The following is a 26,105-nucleotide window of genomic DNA, read 5'->3' on the forward strand; positions in this document are numbered from 1 at the left end:
GTAACTCTTAAAAGACTGTATCTGTCATCATTGAACACAGATAACAGTTTTGGCTATGGACTCATCTTGTTTATATGTTCTGAAATATTGGTTTCTAGGGACAAGCACACAGCATAAAAACAGTGACATTTAATACTGCTAGTGGTGTATTAGAACCATATGTAGATTATTTTCTGGCTTGAATAGTGGTACCTCTAACTCTTATTTAATCAAAACATCTTGAATTGAACTCAGAAACCAATTATTGCTTTAAATTAATACTTTTCAAGTAAATTGGAATAATTCATTCCTTTTTCATAAGATTATGAATAGACAGACTCTAAAGCTAGGAGTGAAGCACTTCAAAGAGAAATTTGTTGACCGCCTTTGCGAGTTACTCTGTCTAGGGTCTGTAACCCGCCTGGCTGGTCAGTTATTCCAGGGTCACGGAGAGGTACTACCTGAAAGACATGGGCTGGTGAGAAGAAGGAGGCTAGGCAGATTTGTCGAAGCCGCCGTTTATTAGAGTCATTGTTACAGCTTATATAGCCTCTGGATGAGGAGCTTGGGGGCTGTGGCACGGGATCTTGCTACGTGGTCCACGCCGGTCACGTAGGCCAAGAGGTTACGATCGGTCAGGTCACGATTCCTCTGCCAGGAGTTCACAAGTTGACACACCTAGTTCTCTAGATAGAGTGTGAGGCGGGTTCCGCTAACAGATAGCTCTCTATGAACAGACAATTTGGGTGTGGGATAGGCTTTGTCAATAAAACAATTCTCAATACAATTGGGAAGTAGAGCCCTCTGCAAAACTCCTCAGGGCGGTGATTCCTATAATAATTTTTTTTTGCGGGGGGGGGGGGGGATGGCTCCTGACATATCTCCCTTCCTTTTATAAAGGCAGGCATCTATCAAGTGGAGGGCACCAGGTCAGAGTCCAAGCCTGGTGTCAGATCTAAATGAGAAGGGACTGGGACAAGGAGGGACCCTCCTCTCAAATGGTGGAGCAATTTACCTCTCCTGGGAACAGAGGGGTGCCTTATGAGTCTTAGGCCGAGTGGGGATCAGGTCTTTTTCCCCCTTACCCGTCCTCGGGTTCCCAGGACCCTGTCTTAGGTTGGGAGAGGTTCTGCCACAAGTCGCCCGTCCTTGGAGCTCCTCAAATAAAAGGTATCTAGCAAGACCTAAAGTAAGCAGGTCTTTGACTGCAGGGTTTCCTGTCTTAGGCCATGTGGAGGGCGATCCTCGTGCCTGGCACCATGCCATGTTGAGCTGGTTTCTACAACCTCTGTATGGTGTGCTGTTCAGGCGAGGGTCCACACTAACTCCCGTCATTGGGCCCCTGCGTCTATCATTAATGAAAAGACTGTGAGGAGCCCCTCAAATAAAAGATATAATGATATAATTTGGGCACCAATAGCTCCATCTTCCAGACAAGAAGAAAGGGCGTTTTCCAAACCCAGTATTCACCTTTTAGTCTGGCCTAAGGTATATCCTCCTTCCTAAATGCCTACTCCACAATAAGATTACGAGTGCTGCCTGCCAAACATTTTTTTACAGGGATTCCAAGACCTAAAGGGTTTGGGGTGTGTAGCAAGGGTAGAGAATTGCAGAGCGACTGCAGGTTGCTCTGTCTCTGGAGTTCTGAGATCCTCCGTGGAGCCTCGAGTGTTCAGGCGGTGGTAATGAACAGCAATGGAGTCCCTTGTTATTTCGTCAACCTGGGTCTTAATAAAGCGGGTTAGATTTTTAAAGGCCCAAGGGCCAAAGGATAATAGTAATAGTCCCACAAGAGGGCCCAGTAAACTAGGCAAAAGTGTGGACAACCAGGGGGAGGTGGAGAACCAGTTTGGTACCAAGACTCCTGCTTTTCTCTGTTTCTTTTTCTTTCTTCTAAACTGTTTTTTACCTTTTGTATGCTATCCTGTACTAGGCCTGTTTTATCTGAATAAAAGCAACATTCTTCTTTAAGGGCAACACAAAGTCTCCCTTCTTTAAGAAAAACTAGGTCAAGGCCTTGTCTATTCTGCAGAACCACCTCTGACAGAGAGACTAATGAGTCCTTTAGGTTTTCCAGACCCTTTTGTAATTCCTGGATGTCTCTGTCTACCGCCAGGCTAAGTTGGGCATATTGCTGTTGGGAGGTGATAAGAGAGGCAATCCCCGTTCCTGCACCTGTGGCTCCTAATCCCAAAATAACAGCCAAGGTAATGGCTGAAATAGGTTCCCTCTTGTATCAGGGCATAATAGCGCCCTGTTCCCAAAAGTGGATGAGATTCTCTGACTCATGTATCATCAGACGAGGTACCAACCGCACTAGCACACAATAATCGTCATTGATCACAAAGTTATTGGTAACTATATAAGTGATGAGGCCCAAGGAACAGGCAAAATAGAATCCTTCAGGTGCAGAAACATAAGAAAAAGAATTATTAACAATAAATGTCTGATTGCAGGTATACTGCAATGGTTGAGGGAAGCACAAGGCTGGTCCCCTAAGGCATAGTCCCATGCCAGAGACCTGGCTTATCGTAAGACCTTCACCATCAACAGGATGCCACCTTAAATGCTTTGTGTCATTAGTTAAGTTGGGGGAGCCAGAAGCAGCCACACCTTCATAAAAGGGGGGCTTTGGTGAAAAGCAAACCCAGCATTCCTCATATAGGGAATTATTAATAGCATGTAATGCAACTATAGAAGCATTGATCATAGATAAAATAAGATCAACAGAAGAGGGAAGTCCTTGGGGCAAGGTGGGTTGAAAGGGAGGGGCCGTTACAGAGGAACTCTTGGTCTGAGTTTGTGAGTTGCAGGACGACTAAGTTGCTTGCTGGTCAGAAAATGTAATAATCCCTTATTGGGGCCTACCACGGTAACGGTGGATTGGGAGACTGTTTTTAGTAACTTTATTTTAAAAGTCACCCCAAAGTCTCTTCCACTCTTATAGAGACGGAGCCCCCATTCCACTCCTCTAGAACTGACCCAATCAAACTTTTTTCCTGCTTCTGTAAAGGAGATTACTAAGGGGTTACACCAGCTATGAGGTACACATCGAGCAGCTAAGCTTTGCTTCGGACCCTTTCTCTTAACTTGAATATAATCCCACTAAGAAGAGGGATTCCAATATGTATCCCCAGTAGTTTCACAGCCCCATGAGGCACAGAAATAATCAGGACTAAATCCACATTTGGAGGCCAGCGATCTCTGTGAGAGGCTCCGGGGCAAACATATATGGGTGTGAGAGCAAGGAAGCGCCTGCTAAATCTAGTGGTACAGCTATGCTGCTTCTTGAAATCATATGGAATTTCTGGAGCCTGTGTTAAAGGGAGAAACTTATCATGCACTCCCCAATCTGAATGGCCTCCCAGCACCAATTTGCAGAGATCTACCTCTAAAGGGCTCCAATCAGGAGTTGCGACTATAGTGGAAGAGGAGTTAGCGATGTCCCCTGCTTCATTTATGACTTGCCAGGTAAAGCTGAAAAATTGATACGGGGGTGCCGCTCCTCCGATATGGCGGGCCCAAATTAGAAGGACCCATAGCCAAGGTGGTATCAAAATTTTTGTCAGCATCTGAAAGAAAGCACAAGAAGGGGAGATTTTCTCAGGGCGTATTTTCCCTGGTTGGATTATACAATTTTATCAGACGCTCAGGGAGCCATCTGGCATTTTGAGCCTTGTTATCATAAATACATGCATGGACTTTTCCCCAAATAAGCACAGGGTTGGGGCCAGCCCAGGTACCCGACAAGGGGTCCTTCCAAAGGGCTTGTGCATAGGTAGATTGGGTAGAGGGGTGCCACAATCTGTCTGCAGCGGACCTCCCCTGATTATCCAATGTTAGAAAATTGAGCACAAAGAGAGCATGGGCCAAGATTATCTTGGCATTACCTTTTATGGGGTAAAGGGTCTCTTGTGCCATTAATTTAGAGATGGTATGCTTAAGTGTCTGATTGGCACGTTCAACAATGCCTTGGCCTTGTGGATTGTAGGGAATACCAGTACAATGTTTTATATTTAACTGGGCACAGAATTGTTTAAATTTCTGGCTAGTGTATCCAGGTCCATTGTCAGTCTTAAGTATTTTGGGTTGTCCCATTGCAGAAAATGTAAGAAATAAATGGGCAAAAACCTGTTTAGTGGCTTCCCCCGTCTGAGCGGATGCATACAGGAAGCCACTGTAAATATCAATAGTAACATGAACATATTTAAGTTTACCAAAGGAAGGGATATGAATAACATCCATCTGCCAAAGTTCCCCTGGGATCAGGCCCCGAGGATTGACTCCCCAATGTGGTTCAGGCAAAAGGGTCACACAATTCTTGCAGTTTTTAACAATTTGTCTGGCTTGCTCTCTAGTTACACCAAATCTAAGACGCAAGGTCGAGGCATTAAAATGATGAAGCAAGTGAGCAGCCTGCGCCTCCTGCACAGGATCCTGTACAGAGACCGAGGCTACTAAACGGGTGCCCTTGTCTGCCAACTCATTTCTCCGTGTCAAAGGTCCAGGCAAACCCAAATGTGCTCGAATATGGCCCACAAAAAATAAATATGAGCGGTCTCTAATTAACCTTTGGAGTTTAGAAAACAATTGAAATGTGGGTGTTGAAGGCTGAATGGTAGGGACCATTTCGAGGACCTGAAGGGCCCTTACAACATATTGGCTATCAGAGAACAAATTAAATTCCTGGTGGTGGATCAATTGGAATATGGTGAATGCTGCATACAGTTCTATCATCTGGGCAGATCTATATGGGGTATCAATAGAGTAGGCCTTGTCATTAATAACATATGAGGCTTTTCCATTTTTTGAACCATCTATAAAAACAAGCAAGGCATTTGGGATAGGCCGCAGGCATGTGTTCTTTAAAAATGTAAAAGGTGTGATATTAAGAAATTGGATAAGCTTGTTCCCTGGCATATGAGTATCAAGCTTTCCGTGGAATCCAGCAAGAAACACAGCCCATTCATCATGTCTCTGCTGTAGTCAGGCAATTTGTTGTCCCGAATATGGGGTGACAATAATGTCAGGGTCGCGGCCAAAATAACGAACTGCAGTCTTAATTCCTGAAAACAGGATTTGGTTTACCAAGAAGGGATAGGGGGGCAAGACTTTGGATGAGATAGCAGGTGCGTGAACCCATAAAAGTGGTTGCTCCTCTTGCCACAGAAGTCCAGAAAGCATATAGTCAGTGGTGAATACCAACAAATAAAGAATTTTTGTGGGATCAAAGTATCCTATGCCTTGCTGAGATATAGCTTCCTCTACTTTTACGAGTGAAACCTCTGCCTCTGGTGTGAGACTCCTGGGAGAGCTGGGATCGGGGTCCCCTTGTAATATGTTAAATAATGGTTTTAAATCTCCTGTTGTAAGCTGGAGATAAGGGCGTAGCCAATTAATATCGCCTAAGAGTTTTTGAAAATCATTTAAACAACTTAATTTGGTTCTTTTAATATGAATCTTTTGTGTATGAATCATGCACCTTTTACTCTTTCTATATTGGAGTGATTATCAGGGGACGGATTTATGTTGCCCATAGAATGGGGCAAGGTGGTTCAGTCAGTACTAACTAGAGGACAATATCTGACCTGGAAGACTGAGTTTCTCGACAGGGCTGAGGCCTTTGCTAACAACAATAGAAAAAACCCACTGAGTCAGACTGCCTCCTGGACAGCTGACAAAATTGCTGGCAGGGGTAAATTTGTAGATGAAGAGAGCCAAAAGGGATTGTCACTGGGAATACTTTCCCAGACGGCGCAGGCAGCCCTGGCAGCCTGGAGGGCAGTTCCCTCCACTAGTGGCACTACCACCCGGCTCACTAAGATCATCCAGGGGCCTCAGGAGCCATATGCCCAGTTCATGGGTCGGCTCCAAGAAACAGCAGAAAGAATCTTGGGGCCGGAGGAAATGGAAGGGACATTTTACATTGTATAGATATAATTTTCATCCTTTAATTAGAAACCAAGAATCAAGATCCATATAGGCTATATGGAACAAATGACATGTTTGTAACAAAATTGTGAAATGCTGAGTAAGTCAAGGTCTTTTAAAACCAAAGTTGATGTTGGTTATAAAGATATTAAGGACTCAGCAGTTAAGAACACTGCCTGCTTTTCCATTGGACTCAGGTTCAATTCCTAGCATCCACATGGTAGCTCACAACTGTCTATGATTTCAATCATTGCTGCTACCCCCCCCCCCCCCGAGGATTTGATGCCCTCTTCTGTCCTCTGTAGGTGCCAGGCACTCATAAATACCAACAGAATCTGCAGTACTTCAAACTACATAAAATTGTGAGGAGAAAAGAAAATCACTTTAATATTAAAGGCATATCTTAGGCAAATCTTTTTGTTTAGAAACCATTTTTTGTTGTTAACAACATTCATCCTTTGTGTTTATATAGTTTTTTGCCTGCAGAAGCCTCTTTTTAATAATGGCTGTTCTATACAACCAAAGTCAGTTTTAGCACTGCAGTATTTTGTTTTGAGATACAACTGTTTCCCAGTAGTGTCTATGGTTCATATGTTAATAGGTATATGTGTGTGTATCATATGTACATATATTATGTTCCAATATTGGATATAAAGCTATAAAATCATGTTATCCGTACCGCTAAGCTCCTTGTATTCCTTTAATACACCGAAAGATGTATCAGTCCTTTCCTTTATGTGGGATGATTTTGTATGCCTTTAAAAATTTTTATCTGTATTTTTTTGTATATGAATATTTTGTTTGTAAATATGTGTGTGTACTACATGTGTGCAGTGCCTGAGAAGGGCCAGAAGATTGCTTTGGATGTCCTGAAACTGGAATCACAGATGCTTGTGAACCACAATTGTGTAGGTACTGGCAACTGAATCTAGGCCCTCTTGAAGAGCTGCAAGTACTCTTTAACTGCTAAAACATTTCTCCAGCCCCTTATCAATAAATTTAATATAAATAGTAATTATTTTGTAGGATCTTCCATTTTCTAATGCATGGTTGCTCAGTAATTTTCCTCCATTTTTTCTCTTTGGAAATGTTTGTAGGTTTGAACCAATGCACTAGTGATTTGATTGCTGCTTTTAATACATATAATTATATAAATATGTGACCCGAATGATTCATACCAGGTTTCTATGCAGGATCTTGAATGCTGATAAATGATCTTTCTTTCAGCATTTCAGTGAAATCAATAAAACTTAGACCATCCTCTTCAAGGCTATTTCCTTTTAGTTCAGTTGTTGCGTTTGTTGACTCAGAGGAAAGGACTGTCTTCTGTCAAATATGAATTTCTATTTACAGGCTAGATGAGACTTAGAAATATAATACAAACTGAAAGTGTGATTGCTCTGCTTCTCTTACTGTCTAGAGGAAAGCCTGTTTTACTCTCATGCTACTCATGTATTTTAAAATGGGCTGTTTTCTATTGCTATGGTAGCACACTAAAGGGATGTTAGAAGACTCAGTATCTGTTTAGTAGACCAAAGGAAAGGGCAAACAATCTTTGAAGTAGCAGATGTTGAGACTTTTTCCTTTTTCTTTTCTTTTTTTTAAGTTCAGTCAAGTGTGGCATATAATTTTTAACCTTTATTTTGTTGACCATTGTGTTCATAGTGTGTTTATATTCTTAGGGCATTGGAGGCTTTCAATAAATATTTGTTAAGTTGATTAAGCATTAATATTTAGTGTTTCTAGCTCTATTTTAGTTTAGCTATTCAGTAGTTACTTTAAACCTTAAGGTTTAAGAAAGCTACAAATGCAGAGGCTAGCTTGATTTTGCATATATGTAACAGACATTTGTGATTACACATACAAAGCTACTCTTTTCATATCAAATGCTACTTTTCTAGATTTCTTTTCCATATAATGGTGGGTAACTGACAGTTTATTCTTACTACACGAAGATTCAAATTCAAGTGCAGTATTTTTGCTTTCATGTTAAAATACTAAAATACCATACTTAATTTAATGATAGTATTTCTTTTGATGAAAGTTAGATCTCTTAGGGCTTATCTAGAAATTGCCACCTTGAATGTCAATTATTTTTAGGTGGTTCAAGTATAAGTAGAAATAAATTTATTAAAGTTGATTTCTTAGACAATTTTACCTTGATTGTTTATTACTTTCAAAAGTTTTGTGGCAGCCTGGAAAATTAGAATATATATGTATATATTTGTGCAATTTTTTTCAGAGCATTAAAGACATTTTATTATCTTGCCTATTTAACTTAAAATTTATACCAAGTATATAATGCTTGGTTACTTTTAAAAACTTGTTTGTATGTTCAATTTATTGTTGCTTAACTAGGTATATCACTAAGTATTTTTGCATTTTAAAAAATTTGTGTTAAATGCTGATGTTAACATGTATTTTTATGTATGCTTGTAGTAAATACTGCCTACGAAATTAAGTAAATTGAATATATACATTCTAAAAAGAAAATTGTATTTTAAAGATAAATGCAGGCTAAGTATAAGGTACTTAAGTATAATGACTATTGAAGAATCAGTGAAGGCAGATCGTTTTACCTTTCATAGCAGTTTTTATAATGAAATTTCTGCTTTCAAAAGTTTAAGTTTCACTTTGAGATAAAAAGTGTTTGGACACTACTATTGGACTTTGACTTAATATTCTTAAAAATGATGGTATAGAGCTGGACATGGAAGTCAGTAAATTAGGTGCTTGCCTGGCACTGAGGAGACCCTAGGTTTGATCCCAGAATTTTCCCAAAAAATAAATTAATAAAAAGATGCATTATATTTAAATTATTTTATAACACTTCTATTTACTTGAATACTTAATCTAAAGCTTTTTCATAAATAAGGAGATATATAAAATAATTTGATAAGATTGATTCTTCAAATTCTCTACTCTCACCTGCTTTAAGACAATAACCCAACAGTAAATATATCTCAGTTTTGAGGAGTGAATATCCAAAGTAATTCTCATTCACTTGTTAGCATATTCCATTTGTGGAACATAATTCCACATTTTTATTAGATCTGACATACCTGAAAAATATTTTAAGATCCATTCATATGACTACATTTTTTAATGCATTGACTTTCTTACTTTCCTCTTGTTTGCAGCATTTTCAGTTAGCTTTGGTTGACTGTAATCCCTGCACTTTGTCCAATGCTGAAAGTAAGTATTAAATACCTTTTGATACATATGTTCAGATTAGTTTGTAACAAATGATGACAATACTTAAAATCATATTAACAACTTCTGTTCAGTGTATTTCTTCTACAAATATTGAGTGTAACCATTGGTTGCTATGACTGCTTGTACATATAGAATTGTGACATTAAATATTTTCACCAGTCTGCCTGAATAGGTAGTAAAGTGGGCTGATGAAGGTTGATTTTTTTTAGTAGCTTATTAATTATATTGTAAATGACCTAGATTGATTATAAACAGTATTTTCCATTTATGTAGTGGATCTGCAAAGATTTATGTGGTGTTAAAATTACTGGAAATATTTTGACTTTATTATAGTTGATATTTTCTGGTTAATTAAAGAAGAATGCTGTTGTGATGTGTGTTTTGATCCAGAGGTTTTATCTTTTGTATAGATTTCTTCCCAGGAGCTGATGGATTGATAAGTTTATCAGTGTATGTTCTAGTGTATCCATGTAGTATACTTTAACTAATAGATTATTAAAGAGTATTTTTTAATTTGATCTAGATTTTTTAAAAAGTGTTTTTGGAAAATAGAACTTTTAAAATAGAAGAGAAAATAATACTACTACATGAAAATTTCAGGTTATTCAGTGAATCCTGTTGGTCAGGAAATAACTGTTTTGCTATAAAATGTTTGGGTTCTCTTTTCCTTTATCTTGTCCCATTTCTTCTTTCTCTTTCATCTTCCTTCCTTGTTAAGGGAGAAGTGGAAAGAGAACAATTGAAAAACATTGTTCTATAAGAGAGCAAACAGTTGAGCCGAGGGATACAGATCCAGCGCCCAAATCCTTTGTCATTCTGTCCTCTTACTTAGACAACAGTATAGAAATATAATAGTGACAAGTAGTTTCAGTGTTTTTAAATGCCTATGAAAAATTTGCAGAATTTTTAAAATTGTTTTTATTGAGCTATACATTTTTTCCGCTCCCCTACCTTCCTCCCCTCTTCTCTTCTCCTCTCCCTGTAATCTTCACACTCCCAGTTTACTCTGGAGATTTTCTCTTTTTCTCCTTCCTATACAGATTCTCTCTTAGGATCCTCTTTATTGTCTAGGTTCTCTGGGATTGTGGACTGTAGGCTGGTTTTTCTTAGCTTTATGTCTAAAAACCACTTATGAGTGAGTACATATATTTGTCATCCTGGGTCTGGGTTACCTCACACAATACGATGTTTTCTAGACCCATCCATTTGCCCACAAATTTCAAGATGTCATTATTTTTAACTGCTATGTAGTACTCTATTGTGTAAATGTGCCACATTTTCCTTATCCATTCTTCAGTTGAGAGGCATGTAGGTTGTTTCCGGGTTCTGGCTGTGACAAACAATGCTGCTGTGAACATGTCCCAGGAGTGTTATTGCTAGATATTGAGGTAGATTGTTTCCTCATTTTTTGAGAAATCTCCATACTATTGATTTTCCAAGCAGCTGTACAAGTTTGCACTCCCACCAGCAATGGAGGAGTGTTCTCCTTACCATCCTCTCCAGCATAATCTGTTATCAATGTTTTTGATCTCAGCCAAGGTGGAATATCAGAGTTGTTTTGATTTGCATTTCTCTGATGACTAAGGATGTTGAGCAATTCCTTAAATGTCTTTCAGCCATTTGTGATTCCTCTGTTGAGAATCTATACCCAGAATTTGTAATATAGCCTGAATTAACAGCCTGGGAAAGCTGCAGTTGTAGCAGTTGAGGATGAGCTCTGCCCATCCTCACCCCTTCCCCCCACAAAGAAGTTATAAATAATTAAAGTGAGTTTCAAAACTATTTCTGTAAGAGAAATGCTTCTAGTAGTATTTAAGAAGTATAAGTTACAGTTTATAATTTGAAAAGCAGGATCATGGGTGATGTGAGACTTTTCATTATAAGATTGCCTTGGGATAAGACAGTTTATTTATTAACCAATGAAAGCAACACATAAACAGAAGGACCTCCTACACCATTTCCTCTTTTCTGTTTAAACAAAAATTATGGCTCTAACATAGAAAAATTACATATAACAAAACAGTTATCAAGCAAGAATTGCAGTTACAATATATATATATATATATATATATACTTTATCTTTTATCATAACTAAGGAAAACTATAATAACAACAACTATCCATTCTTCAACTCCATCAAAGACTCCAGAAGGATATAATATTACTTAAGTAAACAGGAAGTGCATTGTAAGCAACTTCCAAAATTTTAGAATTGACAGAGACATCTCGCTCCCTGGACAGTCATCCAAAGTTCTTCTGTAGCATTGGGGCATCCATCTTCAGCCTACAGACCCATAGTATCCAACAGAGTTTTCCTTGAAGCAGGAAGTTTCAAAGATAGTTCAGTTACTTTCTTCTGTATCCTGCAGAATTTCTCACAGACTCATTCATGAAGTGGGGATCCTGAAGGATAATCTCACCTTTAGGCAAATTCAGCAGTTCTCTCTCTGTGGGTTCTTCATGTCTAGTTTATGCAACAGTTCAGGCAAGAGCAGTTTCTTGCCCAAATGGCTAAGAAGCCTCTTCGATGCCCAATCTTCCTCTCGAAGTAGCTTGGTGCTACCAGGAGCAGACGTGTCTCACTGTCATGAAAAGTCCTAAGTTATTAAAACATTTTAAATGCCATGTTCTGACGGTCTCTGAAAGATTTCAAGAATGCCAATCTTAGTAAAATATATCTCTATACATATATAAAATCTAACTAACTGACTACAAGCTTCACTATTAAAGATGACTCTACTAACCTATATTTAATTATACATTACATTTTTAAATGAGCTACATAATCACAATGTCTTAATCAAGAGCATAAATAGGCATATAACAAAATTGACCTTAAATTAGTATCAATAAACCAAGATTCATACTAATGCAAATTATTTATATCTATATCATATCCCCCTTTAAATGTAAGCAAACATCTATAGACAATATTTGGGAATATGGGCATAGATTTTTCTATACTGCTTCCTGTTGTATGGGGGTGCTGTTAATCAGGTCTTTCATGGTGTATCCTGTGTGCTAGGTTCATCTCAATCACCAGTTGGGTGAAGTAGTTTTTTAAGGATTTTCACGGCAACCTTTCAGGAGGCCTTGGTCCATGAAACCATATTGGTGTAGAAGCAATCCATAGGTTTTCATCTTCTGTAGAAACAAAAGAAAAACCTCTTTTCCAAAGCACCATATCCTTAGACCCAAATTCTGAAGTCAAGATACCTTTATAATATACATGCTGGTTTAGCTTAGCAGCTCATACAATGAAATATCTCTCTGTACTTAGCTCCTTCATAGTCAAAAAATTCAAAGAAAACACAATAATACACAGAATCCAGAATATCTTTGAATTTTCCATTTTTACGTGTCTTATTTTTCTTTACTTCTCTTAATCTATGACTATCTCTTTAAAGACTTTACCCTTTTTTAAGCATTAACTTTATTTTATGACTCTCTATACTTTTTCTTCTCTCTATCAAGCCTGCTTACATATATCCAACATTGTAACCCTTTTAGAGGTCTTTTATGTCTGAATCTGTCCTATTGCGAATCTGTAATTATTTACTGTTCAGGAGTGCTTTTTAAAATGCTAAGCACTTCTTAAAAACTTAAGCTGCGCCATTGCTCGGGTAATAGTCAGTGCCTGCTTGCCCCGCCCAGTCCAGCATGGTGGAGCCGCTCCTGCCTCTGAGCCTCGCACAGTGCCCCACTTCCAGGCACACAAAGAGTCAACATTACTATCAAGCAAGCCACATAGCACTTTAGTCACAAACCCCATCCCTCTCTGTCTCCCACAAGAGACAGAGGTTGCACTAGCAGCATAGCCCAGACAGCTGGCATTTTAAAACTGCCACTTTTTTCCTGCTGTGACTGCTGAGTCAGGAAAATCTCTCTGAGGCATGCTGCCAGCAAAGAGCAAAAAGCTCTCTATTTTTTTTTTCCTAGAATTCCTTTTTCAAGCCCTCTCAGGTTTTATATGGATTTAGTTGACCACCTTGGAGCGCCAGTTGTTGGAGGGAGAGGCCGCTTGTTCATCCCGGCCGCCCGGCTAGTTTACACCCAAAATAACCACACAGAAACTGTATTAATAAAAACACTGCCTGGTCCATTAGCTCTAACTTCTTACTGGCTAACTCTTACATCTCAGTTTAACCCATCTCTACTAATCTGTGTATTGCCTCGTGTCGGTGGCTTACCGGGTAAAATTCCTATCGATTGTCTCCAGCAGAGGATCCATGGTTTCTCTCTGACTCTGCTTTCTTTCTCCCAGCATTCAATTCTGTTTTCCCTGCCTACCTTTAAGTTCTGCCCTATCAAAAGGCCAAGGCAGTTAGTTTCTTTATTCATTAACCAATAAAAACAGCATATAAACTTAGTTTCCTGACCTTTTATGGCAATATTAGTTTTAAAAAAATACCTGTTGCTATTTGTTGAAGCCTTTTTTTGGTTTTGAAGTCATGCTGTTTCAAGGAGGACTTTAAAGAATTTAAATGTATAGTGTTTTAGTGTTTTTCATACTCTGAAGGGCACTTAATTCAAGGGCTAATGAGATCCTTTTTCATAAAGCTAGGACAACTTAGAGGAAGTTTAGAGTGGTAGTAGATCACCAAATAGTTGTTGATGTTTTGTTTTCATTTTCTAATACCACCTTTTTATTAGACAACACTAAAAAAATGTTAGTGGCCAGAAATTTCAGTATTTTAGAACACTAGTGTAAAAGTGCATAGATTTTTTTCCATCTCTTCTTCCTATAATAGTCTTCCTCTCACGTAATGAAATATATGAGTGGAATTCACTATAAGATCTATAATATAGTAGGCAGTGATCAATAGACAAAAGCTCTTGAATAAATACCTTCTGTTTAACATTAAAGAACTTAAATTTATTACTTTGGTTTTTCATTTTCTATAGATATTTTCATTTGCACTTATCTGATATTTATCTTATTACTTATCTGATGTTTATAATAGTACTTTTTATCCACAGTGTTATTTTAAAATTCATTATATGGGTTTTTTTTGGGGGGGGGGTTGTTTCTTTACCTTGCTTTTGTGACATTGTTCACCTGGTCAGAGCTAGAAAGGACAAGCATCAAGAATCACTCACAGAAATGAATCAAAAGGCAGCCTTTTAGACCTTGTTTATAGTGTCAGGGTCATACTTTCAGAAATCTGAATTAATAAGAAGCTTCCCAGAAAAACTTGATGATAACTTTGAACCTTGCTTTTACAAATTATAAACTATGTACATGTAATTTTGAGAGGGTATCGGAGTACTTGAAATCTAGGTATACACACACACGAGATAAAAAAGTACCAGTTTTAGCCGGGCGGTGGTGGCGCACGCCTTTAATCCCAGCACTCGGGAGGCAGAGGCAGGTGGATCTCTGTGAGTTCGAGGCCAGCCTGGTCTACAAGAGCTAGCTGCAGGACAGGAACCAAAAGCTACGGAGAAACCCTGTCTCGGAAAAAAAAAAAAAAGTACCAGTTTTTTTCATTCTTGGTTTTGTTTTTGTACACAGGTTATACAATATCAGGAAGAGGGGAAAATAGAAGCCAAAATATTCTTTTATTTTCAGTGTTTGTTAATTCCAAGACTGTTTACTAGTTGCCCTCCAAGTGGTTTGACTTGTTTGTTTCTTTGCTAATGATGAAATCTATACTCATTTGCTAAGCTATTAACACTAATAACTAACAAATTTCATTTTATAATGACCAACAATGGCTACATAGTTTATTTTGTTTTTTTCTGCAGTGTAATTGTATAGTTTTTATTAAAAGCCCGTAAAAATATGTTCCTATTACTTAAATCTATATACTTGTACTATCAGCCATGCGTATTTTCTGTTTTGTTATTCTTGAATGATTTGCCCCAAACTTTGCTGTATTGTTACTGTTTTTTGTTTTCTATCATTTCCAGTTCAGTTTCACATTGCCCACTTATATGAAACTCAGGTAAGTGCTTTAATTTACCCAAGTTCAAAAAGAAATATACAGTATCACTTATATCATGCATTAGTGAAATTAAGTTCAGATAATTTAATGAAATTCTGAGCATTATATTATGCTTTTATACTCAAGTTTACTTATAGTTTTGCTTATAGTTTTACTTATAGTTTTGCTTTATCAATTGCTATACAAGAAATCTTGGAGAAGATTTTACTTATGACTTGCTTATAAACTTGATTTGGTAGTTCAAATGGCTATATTTAATATTTCTTTCTTGCTGAAGAATGCTTCATTCTGTAATAGATGCTTATTATAATATGTTGTTTTTAAATAATTTTATCAGTCACTGTGTGTATGTGTGTGTATAATCAGTTCTCTCTTTCCCCTTACTTGGATTCTGTGGATGAAACTCATTTCACCAGGCTTGTGAAGTGCTTTTACCTACACTGAGCCATATCACCATTTTTTAGTTGTTAATTCTGGTTTATAAAGTTTCTCAAATTATTGTGCTATGTAGCTGAGTTTAGAAACCACAGACAAATGATCTAAGACTATCTGATTACATCCCACAGAAATATAAATATGTGGATGTAGCAGGAACCATGTATCTCCTGGGGACATGCTTTATTGTATACTTGAGTTACTATGTGAAATTAGGAAATTCTGTGTCTCAAACAGTATTTTGTTTCATCTTCATCTGTTAAAAGATTTATGTTTAAGGCCAGGCAGTTGGTGGCTCATGTCCTTAATCCCAGCATTCAAGAGGCAGAACAGGCGGATCTCTGTGAGTTTGAGGCCAGTCTAGTCTACAGAATGAGTTTCAGGACAGCCATAGCTTCACAGGGAAACCTTTTCTCAAAAAAACAACCCCCGCCCCCATGTGCTTTTTCTTTTTTTAAATTGTGTTTACCTAGTTTTTATTTAGTCGTTTTCTTTAATCTTTTATATGTTGGGGTTTTTTTTTTGTCTTTGCCCTGTGTGTGTGTGTGTGTGTGTGTGTGTGTGTGTGTGTGTGTGTATGCGTGTTTGTCTACTTGCCTGAGGGTCTACATGGTTTGTGTACACATGTGTGCCCTTGGATTTACAGGTAATTGTGATCCACCTAATGTGGATGCTGTGAAAGGATCCCCAGACCTCTTCAAAAGCAATAAACACTCAACCATCTCTCCAACTTTTTTTAATTTTAATTTTTATTGTTTTGAGAAATTATATCACAGTGCAGTCTAGGTTAGCCTCCTCTGGCTGGGATTTAAGTTGTTTTGTTTTGTGAAGTCTTTATTCTTTTTTTTTTTTTTTTTTTTTTGAAAAAAAAATTTCCACTACCTCCCATTTCCTCCCACTCCTCTTCTCCTCCCTCTCCAGTCCCAAGAGCAGTCAGGGTTCCCTGCCCTGTGGAAAGTCCAAGGTCCTCCCCCCCTCCATCCAGGTCTAGGAAGGTGAACATCCAAACTGGCTAGGCTCCCACAAAGCCAGAACATGAAGTAGGATCAAAACCCCGTGCCATTGTCCTTGGCCTCTCATCCGCTCTCATTGTCCGCCATGTTCAGAGAGTCCGGTTTTATCCCATGTTTTTTCAGTCGCAGTCCAGCTGGCCTTGGTGAGCTCCCAATAGATCGGCCCCACTGTCTCAGTGGGTGGGTGCACCCCTCGTGGTCCTGACTTCCTTGCTCAAGTTCTCCCTCCTTCTACTCCTCATTGGGACCTTGGGAGCTCAGTCCAGTGCTCCAGTGTGGGTCTCTGTCTCTATCTCCATCCATCGCTAGATGAAGGTTCTATGGTGATATGCAAGATATTCATCAGTATGGCTATAGGGATAGGGTCATTTCAGGTTCCCTATCCTCAGCTGCCCAAGGAACTATCTATAATTTGTGATCCTAAAGAAGCTAAATAGGAGGTTGAACCCAAGGAAAAACATATAGTTATTCTCCTGGCTATGGGAAGTAGACAAGATTGCCGGGCAAAAAATTGGAATCTTGGGGGTGGGGTGGGATGGGGGTAAGCGGAGATGGGGAGAGAAAAGTGTGAAGGAGAGGATGGGGGGAACTTGGGGGAAACGGGATGATTGGAAGGTTGGATAGGGGAGCAGGGAAGCACATATTTAGTTAAGGGTTGGCAAGAGACTTGAACCTGGAGTGGCTGCCAGGTGCCCAGGGCAATGAAATCTTTATTCTTATTTGTGGTTTGTGGTCTTTTGCCCATGTTCAGTGAATTCACTTTAATGCAGTTATTGTTTTGTATGTGATATGAGGCAGAAGCCAACTTTGTGTTTTTTGTTAGGATGAACATATATCCAAGTGTGTCATTGTTTTGTATTTCTAGTTTTTGCATGTGTAGTAACATTGAGATAGTTCACAATGTATTTCTTTAAGGTATAAATCTGTATATATTAGTTGAAATAGTTCATTGTGTCTATGATCTTAGCTTTAAACAATCAATTGACTTAGCAAGGTTGTTGTGAGCAGTCTTCTAGTATTCTAACAATCTGCTCATTCTTCTCCAAAATGTACTGTCACTACACAGCATGATTGATGTATTTTGTTTTTCTGTCTTTATTCTTCAAGCTACATTGTGGCCCAACCATTTCCATTATGATGTGTTAGATGTTCAATAAATACTTTTTGGCTGAAGGAATTAGATTGAGTAGGCTGGCTCTTATTCTTCAGTAATTGCCTACTTAACTTTTGTAGACTAGACAGGATTAATGTCTTAGAAATTAGTTGAGTTGATAAATAGAACTTCAGTTACTAAATGTTGATAGCCGGGCGGTGGTGGCCCACACCTTTAATCCCAGCACTCAGGAAATCGAGGCCAGCCTGGTCTACAAGAGCTAGTTCCAGGAAAGGCTCCAAAACTACAGAGAAACCCTGTCTTGAAAAAACCAAAAAAAGTGCTGATAATCTCAGTGTGCAGTTGTCTAAAATGCTCCCTCAATGTTGAAATAATATATTTACATAATATAGTTCCTTAGTTATTTCCAGTGCTATTTGATAATTAGAATGATTCTGTAGATAGAAAGATTACACATTACCTTTTATATTAGTTAATTTGTAGATGTCAGATCATGGGGTAAGTGATTTGCTTGAGGTTCACATAACCAGTTTTGTATTTTTCCCTATACCTGTTGTTCTACCAAGTGTAATTTAAAGGCAGTGCTTGCAAGCTTTTCATTTTTCAGCCTTTTCCTTTTGCTTTGAAGGGGTAGCTTTAAACTTTGACTGTTGTGATAATAGCTTTTGGTCATGGTGAAACTTTGAGGAGAGTACTGTGAGTAAATGGTTACATTTACAGATTTGCCTTTGGAACTTGAAAATACTGTAAGCATTGTTATACTGTAATTATGGGACTTGTGATATATTTCAAATTATAGATGTTATAAATATTTGTAAGATTTCATATTCTGGAAAGCATACGTTTATAACTGAGATTTTAATTACATTTGTACCTGTGATTTTATTATATCATTTTTTTTTGAGTATGTTCTTCATTATTGTGTTGCTTAGAAACTTGTTGCTAAGCAGACAGATTTTACATTTGGAGAGTACTCTGGCTTCGTCAATGTTATTAAGTAAAATTGAGATGATTTTCATTATTAAATAAGTTGAGGTGATTTTGACTATTGGGAGTTGGCAAATATTTAAAAGGTCATACTTTAATGATTTTTTCTATAGTGGGTGTTTTATTATTAGCATTGAATACAATTTGAACTTGTCTAGTGTTTAAAAACAAACATTTAGTAATAGAATCAGCCATTTTCACTTCCAGCTAGTTTTTTAAAATGTGCCAAAGCATAATAAATATTATATAATTCTTAATATATGCCATAGTTCTTTAAAGGTTATATTGGTTTCATTTTTCTCTATATTTCTTTTTCTGCTTTTTAGAGAAAGTATCATTCTGCAAAAGAAGCTTATGAGCAACTTTTGCAAACAGACAACCTTTCAGCACAAGTAAAAGCAACTGTCTTACAACAATTAGGTATGTAATTTATGTCTTATGTTTTTTTCTGTTTTCAGGGTTGATAAAATTCTGAACCTTCTGCCAAGCATTTCCCAACTTACAGTCTAACTGTGTAGTATAATTCTTGGATATAGATTGTTCTTTTGTTGTAGGGGGAGGGTTGGGTTTTGTTTTTCAAGACAGAGTTTCTCTGTGTAGCCCTGGCTGTTCTTGTAGACCAGGCTGGCCTTGAACTCACAGAGATCATTGCCACCACCACAACATGGCTATTTAGCTATTTATTGTGTGAAAAGGTATGAGCACTTCCTTTGTGCCACCTTATATTTATGCTTAATGCTCTGTGAAATTGAGTGATGTGCCTATGTTTATTCAGTGGTTGATGAGCTTTCTTTCACAGCTTCATGAGTATTAATCACTAAACTATTTTATCTAAAAAGTACACAAACTCTAGCACACTGCGGTTTTTATAAGGACACAGTCCTATTTTAATGTTAAATGTGAGACTATGTAACCACTTAGATCTTTGTGTCGTTGTCTTGAAGAAGAGAGTAAAGAAGCTGTCCAGTACTTAATTTTCTTACCTAATTATTGAGTTATTTCATTTCTGTGTTTTGTGTTGGTTTGGGTTTGGGAAAATCATTTGCTTTATTTTTATTTTTTTTGAAACAGGGTTTCTCTGTGTATCTTTGGCTGTCATGGAATCATTTGTTAGTTTTTAACTAATGTGCGTGTGTGCGTGCACATATTTATAGTATTTTTGTGTAATTTTGAATTCAGTTGAACAGATTTATTGTGATTGACTGACTATGTGTAATGAACACATTGCCTGCTGTATTAGTTACTTTTGTATTACTGTGATAAAACACCATGACCAAGGCAACTTGGAGAAAGAAGGGCTTATTTTGTTTGATCTTATGGCTCCAGAAGCATAAGAATCTTATCATGTCATGGTAGGGAAACATGGAAGCAGGCAGGCATTTTGGCAAGAACAACTGAAAGCACACATCCCCAACCATAAACAGGAATAAGAACCAGAAGGGATTGGGGGTTGGGGGGGAGCACAAGCATGCAATTGCTCCCTCATATTAACTGATAATGATGCCAGGGAGCTTTTGGAGATTCAAAACCCCACCCCAGTGACATACTTCAGTGAAACCAAAGCTCCTAAATCCTACCCAAACAATGTCATAAACTTTGGACCAAATATTCAAATGGCCAAGACTCTAGGAATCATCTCATTCAAACCTTCACACCTTCATATAAAACCTTTGTTTTTACAGTTTAGTTTTAGCTATTAGAATTTTAATCTAATAAATTATAGTGTTTGAGTAATGTGAATTTTTATTTTTAAATTTAAACATGTAGTACAGTGAAAAAAGTTTTGGATTTTTAGGTCAGAAAAAACAAGTGTGATGACTTTAAAATTATTTACCTATCAGTTAATGTGATCTGTCTGTCTGTCTGTCTGTCTATCGCTATATATTTTTTAAACTTAAGAAATAGATTTGAATATTGTGATTATATTGTGTCTGAATCATAAATCACCTGACTTCTGACAGTGTTTTGTTAAATTTCAGAATATAAAAATAAACTCATAATTTTGTATAATTATGTCCACTTTATAGCAACTTGTTTCCTGCTTCGGGACCAACTCCTTTTCGAGGCTGTTTTTCTAGATTCTGCTTTTTAAGTGTTTTAATTTAGTATAGGGGAAGGGACTTATACTTACAGGCACACAGGTACCATGGTAGAGGCTGTCAGAGGACACCTACATCTTTAAGGAGTCCGTTTTCTTTTTCTACCAAGGGTTGAATTTAAGTGCTCAAACTTTCTTAACAAATGCTTTTGCCTGGTGGGTGATGTCACTCCCCGATCTCCATCTTGTTTTGCTAGTAATAGAAGGAGAGAGTTGGGAAGAGTGTTTTGTTTGTTTAACTTTGATAAAACATGGTAGCTGAATTTTTTGAAGATAATCTTTGGTTAAATGGCAAATGTCAGAAAAAGAGGGTCTTTGTTTCATGTGCTGTAGACTGTACCAAGAACAGAGCTAATTTTATACATTGAAGTGATTTACAATTGAAATGTGACCTACTGCGAAATTTAACCAAATTTATCTTACACATTTCAAAGATTTACAATACAGTATTCCATGGTATATTTTTTTGCTGGATTAACTACTTAACAAATTTTTTTTGTTTTCAATTTTATATATTTTTTATTTTATGCGTGTGGTTGTTTTGCTTACATTTATGTCTGTGTAACAAGGGCATGTTTGGTGCTTTTCAAGGCCAGAAGACATCATCAGTCTGAGCTGAGCATGCTGGCCTGTTATCCCAACATTTGAGAGGCAGAGGCAGACAGATCTCTGAGTTCAAGGCTGGGCTAGTCCAGGCCACCCAAGGCTCAACACCCCCTTCCAAAAAAAAGAAAAAAAAAAAGAAAAGAAAACAAACAAACCAGCAATCATTAGATCCCTGAAACTGGAGTTACAAAACCTGGGTTTCCAGGTTCTCTTAAACAACCAGTGAGTTCTCCTAACTGCTGAGTCATCTCCTGTCCCTTGATCATATTCTATTGAACCCAGTTCTCTTAAACAAAGAACCAGTGAGTGCTCCTAACTGCTGAGTCATCTCCAGTCCCTTGATCATATTCATAGAAAAGTTTGTTAGGTATTTTGTCCTACTCCTAACATTTGAATAGAGGTTTTATATAGTTCTATTTTTTAAAGTTAATCATTTTATAATTCTTTATAGTTTTTATTTTACATGCAATGTGAATTTGTTTACCCAGGGAGGTAGGATTGTGCATGTATATTAATCTGAACTGTCATTACTTATACAGTTTTACATGTATTCTTTGGACCAAAAGATTATCTTGGAGATTCTTTATACTTAATTTTCATATAGAATAGTATGTATGATATTTCTATGTTCTTTGTATCAGTATGGAAAAATTACTAGTAGTCAATGCAGTCTTTTTATTTATAATTTTGATTGATAATGTATACCTTTACAGTGGACATGTTTAATGGTAGATTATTGAAGTTATCTTGAATTTGTAATCTACTATGTGTTAAGTAATAATTTTTAAACTCTTTAATTTCTTTTAAAAGCTGTTTATCTCTTTGGCATTCCTTCCTATGAGAAAGAATTTCGTATTGCAAGAATTATTAGTTCTAAAATATTAGAATGTGTTTTCTGAAGTAGATCAGTAATACTTTGATGGAAAAGCTTATTTTTGCTAATTTTCTGCTTCATAATTTTAAAAACATAACTACTATATAGTGTATGTTAATGTTTTAAAGGTTGGATGCATCACACTGTGGATCTCCTGGGAGATAAAGCCACCAAGGAAAGTTATGCTATTCAGTATCTCCAGAAGTCCCTGGAAGCAGATCCAAATTCTGGCCAGTCCTGGTATTTCCTTGGAAGGTGAGATTTAACCAGATAGTTATATTCTGCTGTTGATAGTTAAAGCGAAGAGATTTTAAATTTCGACATTCATTTATACCTTGAACAGTATATTTTCTCTTTTTAATAGATTATAATAAAGGTTCCTGAAAGGTAAATGATAAAAGAAAGCTTCTAAATATATTAGTTTCATCATAACATAATCCTGTTTCCTTAAGAGGACATTTCTTATTTTAATTTTTTATTTAACCTGAATTGTTGCTAGTTTTTAGAAAAGGTCCTATCAGATACTACTTTGTTTCAGTGAACTACTTTGTACATTTCCTCATGAGTTCTAGCATTTGATTTGCAGTAGAACTCAGGTCCCACTTTCACTTGAAATCTTAACATTCTTTGAGAAAGTAAGTACACTCTTCTTGGATTTGCTGGAAAGAGACATCAACTGTCAGAAATTTGTTCAGTGCTATTTGAGATGCCCTCTCTCTATATGCATTTGATAGATCCTAATTCATTTTACCTTTCATAATATAGTCTTTACCAAAAGACTCAAATTTAAGCACGGGCTCAGTTAATTTTTGTAAAATTGTAGATGGTACATATACAACCCCTTTGAGGCTTCAGTTCCTCTCCCCCTCTTCCTCTTGATTTTTACTTTGATATTTGATCATATTCATCCCTCCCCCAATTCCTCTCAGATCAGATCCTCCCCCCTTTCCCAGTCATCCACTGACTCTGGTCCTTTTATACTCTTCACAAACACTCTACCTGCAATGGTCCCTGAATCTTGGGGAGGATAAGGTGTAATATAAATGCCCCATTTAGAAGTAGGCTTGTTCAGTCTCTTATTCTCTTTACTGTTACCACTTGTAAGTTTCTGTTAATCGCTATGTACTGTAAATAGAAGCTTCTCTAATAAAGGTTAAGAGATGCAGGAATCTATGGGTGCAACAATAATTCATTAAGAGTCAGTTTAATACTATGTCCATTTAGCAGAGTAGTAGTAGTAGGTTCTTTCCTACGACCTAGGCCTGTCTGGTCACAGGTTCTTTTTTTTTTTTTCTTTTTTTTTTTTTTTTTTTTTGGTTTTTCGAGACAGGGTTTCTCTGTGGTTTTGGAGCCTGTCCTGGAACTAGCTCTTGTAGACCAGGCTGGTCTCGAACTCCCAGAGATCCGCCTGCCTCTGCCTCCCGAGTGCTGGGATTAAAGGCGTGCGCCACCACCGCCCGGCTGGTCACAGGTTCTTAACCTCAATAATGGTGCTGGGTATGAGTATATGCATGTAGAGTGGGTCTTAAGTTCAATCAGAAAGTGTTTGGTTATTCCCAATATGTTTGTGCCATCATTGCACCTCATGGGTATGTCTGACTATGTCAGTCATTTGTTCCAGTTTTCAGGGTTCACAGCTGGGTGAGGTTGATAATTACTTTTCTCCAGTGATAGCATGCACAGCATCTTTCCAGCTTCCGGGTCAGTGCCAGATTGGCATCTCCCATGTTTTATGATTCAAATATGTGATGTCTTTTATAAAGGAATTGCATTAAATTAGTGGTTCTCTGGGGACAAGAGAAACTGTAGCAAAGTGCTTACTGGGACCCCTTGGGTGGAGATTAGGATTCTGCTAAAAAGTACAAGGTACTGGACAGCCAACCCTTTACAACAAATAATTACTTGGCTGCAAAATAGATGATCTCTTACATACCTTCCTGTGTCAAAGCTTCAGTTTTGTGATTGCACTTAAATTCTAGTTTTGTAAAATTGGTTTGTAATGAACCATACCTAAAATTACTGTTTTAAAAGGCAGTAATTGTCAACTTCAGTGAACAGTAGTCCATATATTTTTTCTTTCTTCAGTCAGCTGGTTGTATATTCTGTACCACTGAGATGTATTATTTTGCAAATGTGCAGTAAACTTTCCTGACTTCTTAAACAAGGGATAGTTATCATAGTCTAACTTGTTTTATGATTCAAGATGATCATTTCAGAGAGTAATTATTTTTCATCTGTTATAATATTCTGGGTCTACATTACACCTTTTGATGCTTTCTTACAGTCACTACTGTCTAATGTTTTGCTTTTAATATGAGATGTTTATGAATAGATAATATTTTAAAGGTTGTCTTTCTGTACTTGTTACTATGCTTTTGTTCCATTTTTGACTTTATTACTGACCTCATGTCACAAATTTTCTTTCCATAGAACAGTTTGTCGGTACTATGTGAAATGTGCTTCTCTGTCTAGTTAGTAATTTTTTTGATACTGTCCAGTCTGTATGATAGTAATTCCTTAGGCCTGTTTTTACTAGATGTCCTCTGTTCTTACAGATTTTCTTCATATAGATAAATTTCAAAGGTAGATTTCTATAGAGCTATTTTAAATTTCAGTGTTTTCACATAGGTTTTCCATCCTAATTGCCTCATCTTTTTATTCATCATATTCTCCAATCAACTTCATTTCCTTTTGTGACAAAAATCATATTCTACCCTTTCCTTCTTTCTTTTTCTTCTCAGAGAGAGGGTTCCTGGGCCTAGTGTAAACTAGGCAAGCTCTCTACTACTGCTAATGAGCTACATCTCTAGCTTCTCCCTTTCACTGTTTAATCAGATTTTGCAACTAAGTTGTGGCCGCACTTCAGTGGATATAATAATAATCAATTATGAAGTCTGTTCTACTCTTCCTTTTATTTTTCCTCCCTTTTTTTTTTTTGCTCTTTCTGCTTCCATTCCTTTCATCTCGGCTTTGACATGTTCCAAACCAGTGAATGTAATTATCCTCTTGCCTGTACATAATTTTCCTTTCAGTCTATACTATACTTGCTGGCAGATTAATATTCTTGTAAAGTGTTTTTATCACAGCCACTCTTATTGTTAGGAAAATAGATTTTGGGGTTTTCGGGGGTTGTCTGAAAGAGTGTGTATGTGTGTGTATGTATGTGTGTGTGTGTGTTCACTTAATTTTAGACAAATACGTCAGGATTTGTCCATGTAGTTCAAATCTATTTGAAATATCTCCTTTCATCCCCTGTATCTGATTCAGTGCTTCATACACTTTTCAAGGAGTAATTAGGAGGATAGAAATAGTCTTTAAACAAGTAAAGATTTTCAGATTTACTTTTTCTTTTATTACTCTTAACTAGTGTTCTCCTAACATAAGCAAATAATAAGACAAATACTAGTTTACTGGAAAGCTATCTTTTTCTCTGATTTACTTGCTGGCAGTTAGGAATTTCTGCTCTAAATAATATTCATCTATAAATATTCACGTTCTTTACTCCCCCTTGATCACTCTTTAACTTTCCAAATTTTGAATAAATTGTAGTCTCTTCTTAAAATGTCTGTGTTAGCCATTTGGTGTGGCATTATGATATTTATAGTGCCTTCAATCCTCATTTAAATTGCAAACTTGTTAGGGGTAGTGAAGCAGAACTTTAATTCCAACATTCAGAAGGCAGAGGCAAGTGAACCTCTTTGAGTTCTAGTCTAGCCAGGGCTACAAACCAAGACCCAGGGTGGGGGCAGAATAAAAGGAAAGAACAAAAGAAAAGTAATTAAATTGTATGTTCCTTGAATGCAAGATCTAGGGTTTTTGTTTATTTATTCTTATACACCAAACATAATTTCTATTTTTATAGTTTCAGTAATGCTTTGCATCCTTTAGGTACATCCTTAGTAAG

General features: G+C 37.1%; 1 protein-coding gene across 10 annotated transcripts in view; it reads left to right on the forward strand.

Annotated features, from left to right (window-relative positions):
• Kdm6a (lysine demethylase 6A) overlaps positions 1 to 26,105 on the forward strand; it is a 145,450-nt gene that overhangs the window by 73,384 nt on the left and 45,961 nt on the right. For all 10 annotated transcript variants that reach the window (XM_057759296.1, XM_057759299.1, XM_057759297.1 and 7 more), the window contains exons 7-10: positions 9,051 to 9,105; positions 15,040 to 15,074; positions 18,950 to 19,043; positions 22,330 to 22,456. In XM_057759296.1, the coding sequence (XP_057615279.1) occupies positions 9,051 to 9,105; positions 15,040 to 15,074; positions 18,950 to 19,043; positions 22,330 to 22,456 (311 nt within the window). The remainder of the gene's footprint in view (positions 1 to 9,050; positions 9,106 to 15,039; positions 15,075 to 18,949; positions 19,044 to 22,329; positions 22,457 to 26,105) is intronic.

This window comes from Chionomys nivalis, chromosome X (assembly GCF_950005125.1).
Source record: "Chionomys nivalis chromosome X, mChiNiv1.1, whole genome shotgun sequence".
NCBI lineage: Eukaryota > Metazoa > Chordata > Mammalia > Rodentia > Cricetidae > Chionomys > Chionomys nivalis.